The following is a 3,188-nucleotide window of genomic DNA, read 5'->3' as shown; positions in this document are numbered from 1 at the left end:
TTTTAGGCTTACAAGCCATAGATATAAAAGTTTTTGAAAATGTCAAAATAAAGTGTAAAAATTTAAAATGAATTGAGATAAAATCATAAAAATACAGTATTACTTTGTTGAACAGGTTATGAGAGGTGGGAATCCTGTTTCAATGGTCCCTGGGACTTGGGGAGATTTGGTACTGTATGGGAAGTGAGAAACTTGTTCCAATGGTCCCTTGGGAGATTTGGAACTGTATTGGAGGTGGGAAACCTTTTCCAATAGTTTGATTTGGAATTGTATGGGAACATGAGATGGGAGATTTGGAACTTTGTTCCAATGGTCCCTTGGGAGATTTGGAACTGTATTGGAGGTGGGAAACCTTTTCCAATAGTTTTGATTTGGAATTGTATGGGAACATGAGATGGGAGATTTGGAACTGTATGGGAGGTGGGCAACCCAGTGCAATGGTTCCTGGGCTCCTAGGAAGTTTGGAATTGTACGGGAACATTTGGGGAAAGTTTTGGGAGCTTTGAAGACTTCACAGTCAATGCTTAAATATTAGATTTGCTTTGCCTTTTCTCTTAAGAATAACTAGAGAAACAGAAGTAAAAATGTTCCTTTGTATTTTTAACCCAGAGTGTTTCAAAGACTGGTGGGAGAAACACTAGAGAATATAGTTATATATAAGAGAGTATATATTTATTATTTATATATTTAAATTGATTTTAATATTTGAATATTTTGATTCAATATTAATTTTGATTATTATATAAATTATATAATTTACAATTTTTTTTTTATATTTTTAATTTTCTTATTATATAATATTACATTACCAATAAGTCGTTTGGTGTAAATTTTAAGGAAATCTCTATCTGTTACCGTATCCAAGTTCCCAATACCTAATAGTTGCGTGTAAATTTTAGGGAAATCTCTATCTATTACCATACCCAAATTCCCAATATTCTTACGTTCTAGAAACTAATACAATTAAAAAAAAATATTTTTTATTTTACACAATTAAATTAAATATTAAATTGATACAGGTGAAATCCAGAATCAAAAAGTTTTCTAAAATTTATCAAAATACACACCTGTATGTATACATATTAAAAATAAAAAAACTTTCTAAAATTTAACGAAATACACACCTGTATACATATTAAAAAGTAAACGATCTAGATAAACGTTTAAAAAAAAACTTATCTTCCTAATGTTTTTATTAAAATAAAAACAAATGTATTAAATCTTATTCACAATCACTGGAAACTAAATCTGGCTCCTCCACAGCCGAAGAAAATAAGATTCAAAACTTTTAAATTCAAAAGCATCAGCCCTAACACAATGCAAATTGAGGATTTTGGAAAACATAAAGCCAAAAGAGGTTAACCTTTTTCTATTTTTTTTCCTCCTTTTTCCTTTATTGTCCAGAACCAACGCAATTCATTACATCCCAATTTTGCTGCTACTCGCAATGTAAATGTAAATCCAAAATGTCTGAGAAACATTAATAGATATTTAGGATGATTCAGCCATTTATTTAATCTCTAACCCTAACATTATATCTATGCAAATTTCATACATCTACTAAAACTCCCGAGTGAGCAGGAGAAGAGAACAGAATTAAGATTCGAGAGAGAGCGAGAAATTCAGCAGAGTAACCGCCTGGATGTGTTGAAGAGATGGAGAAAGGAGACAAGTACATAAATACAGAGAGCGACTCTGTATGGCGAAAAGTAGTCTTTGCAACGCAAAGAACCGGCTGAACCTGGAGAGCGCCCGCTTGCTATACCTTCATCGCTTGTACTGATCAGAGTGCCAGAAGAATTTTGGAAGAGGATCTGCCGGCGTTGTGTGAAATCCAGGTGGGTTTCTGTTATGAATGCGGAGGCGAGAGCAAGAAGAGTGGATAGGCTCACAAAAGCAGAGAGATAGACATGCAGAGGAACCCAGGAGATGCCATTTCCACAACTCTTGTGCTGCTGAGAGGGAGAGTCGGAGTAAGTGTTCAAGAGAGACCCCAAGACTGCAAGTTGGAATACAACATAAACACCATACAGCATAGACGTTTCAGTGGTGTTCTTCAATTTCATCCAGCTGATCTGATTTAGTGATGGGGCACAGACTGACATCTTCAATTGCTCCATAATCAAATACACTAATTCAATACAACTCCAACTTATGAGCGGATTCATGTGGTTATGAGGGTTATTTTAAGGGAAGGGAGATGGGAAAGTGGTCAGTTATTTCCACGCGGCGCGTTGCAACAGTTGCCCAGAAAAAGGCCCCCAACGTTCGCTCTGCGCACAAAAGGCTCTGAAGCTTCCCGCCACGGACGAGGAAGCAGGTGGGAAGTATCGGCCCTTTCCCTCAGTGGTGCAGTTGTCCCTTTCCATTATTAATGTTCACGGTCTACACGGTTTCTTCCTACTGATGAGGGAACAAAGTCACATGACCTTTCTTCGTCACACCCACCCACTCATTCAGGAGGGGATGGAATTTCAAAAACAGACAGCCAATCAAACTTTTTAAACAACTCTGTTATCCATTTTCACAAATGTGATGGTTTTAAACAACTGTTATTTCATGGACATATCATTCTGTCATGGATAATTTTCTATCCTATTCTTGCTTTCCTCCTTCCAACATCTTTACTTAAAAAAAAAAAACCAAAAAAGGCTTAGCCTATCTGCTAGTTTTCCTTTATTTCGCAATTCCTTAACAACAAGACTAAACAAAAATATGTCTGATAAACATCACAAGATATACTGAAGAAATCTTTATATATGAACATCCATTTCTTCAGTGGTTACCCTGTAAATAGTTTCCCAAATACTGAAAGTGCCAACCTGAATCTCCAATGCTTCTTTTCACAATCTATCAACCTCTTTGTTTAACTCTGTGAAAACATGTTTGAAAGACAGCCATTCAAAGAGCTGAAAATAATCCTCTGTGATCTGAAGAAGTGGGGAAAGACGAAGATTCTCCACTGTAATCTGTATGTCACCCATTTTAATTACAAGGAGAGAATCTTCAAACACCTGTAGCTTTTTAAGTCCCTTCTCTTTGGCAACCTCCAACAAAGAGCAAAAGCCCAAAATTTTCTTGTTGGTTCCCTTGCCATGAGCATATGATTACAGGAAATAAAAAGCACCACTCTGCTACAACGGATCGGGTATCCCCGGACATGCCCCATGAAAGAAGCCATAAGAAAT

The 3,188-nt window shown here is 36.2% G+C and overlaps 1 protein-coding gene across 1 annotated transcript; it reads right to left on the bottom strand.

The window, feature by feature from the left end:
- Positions 1-1,273: 1,273 nt before the first annotated feature.
- LOC149256616 (uncharacterized) lies at positions 1,274-2,204 on the bottom strand. The gene has a single exon (XM_089457474.1). The coding sequence runs from the start codon at positions 2,166-2,168 to the stop codon at positions 1,623-1,625; it is 546 nt and encodes a 181-aa protein (XP_089313600.1). The 5' UTR covers positions 2,169-2,204; the 3' UTR covers positions 1,274-1,622.
- Between the last annotated feature and the right edge of the window lie 984 nt (positions 2,205-3,188).

This window comes from Pinus tabuliformis, chromosome 7 (assembly GCF_031772625.1).
Source record: "Pinus tabuliformis cultivar Carrire ecotype Pingquan chromosome 7, CPIR1, whole genome shotgun sequence".
Taxonomy (NCBI): domain Eukaryota; kingdom Viridiplantae; phylum Streptophyta; class Pinopsida; order Pinales; family Pinaceae; genus Pinus; species Pinus tabuliformis.
The sequence above is the reverse complement of the archived record's forward strand: the minus strand, read 5'-3'. Positions and strand labels throughout refer to the sequence as shown.

Bases quoted from the DNA above. Each gene is read 5' to 3' on its own strand.
- LOC149256616 (XM_089457474.1), bottom strand. From the start codon at position 2,168: ATGAATCCGCTCATAAGTTGGAGTTGTATTGAATTAGTGTATTTGATT.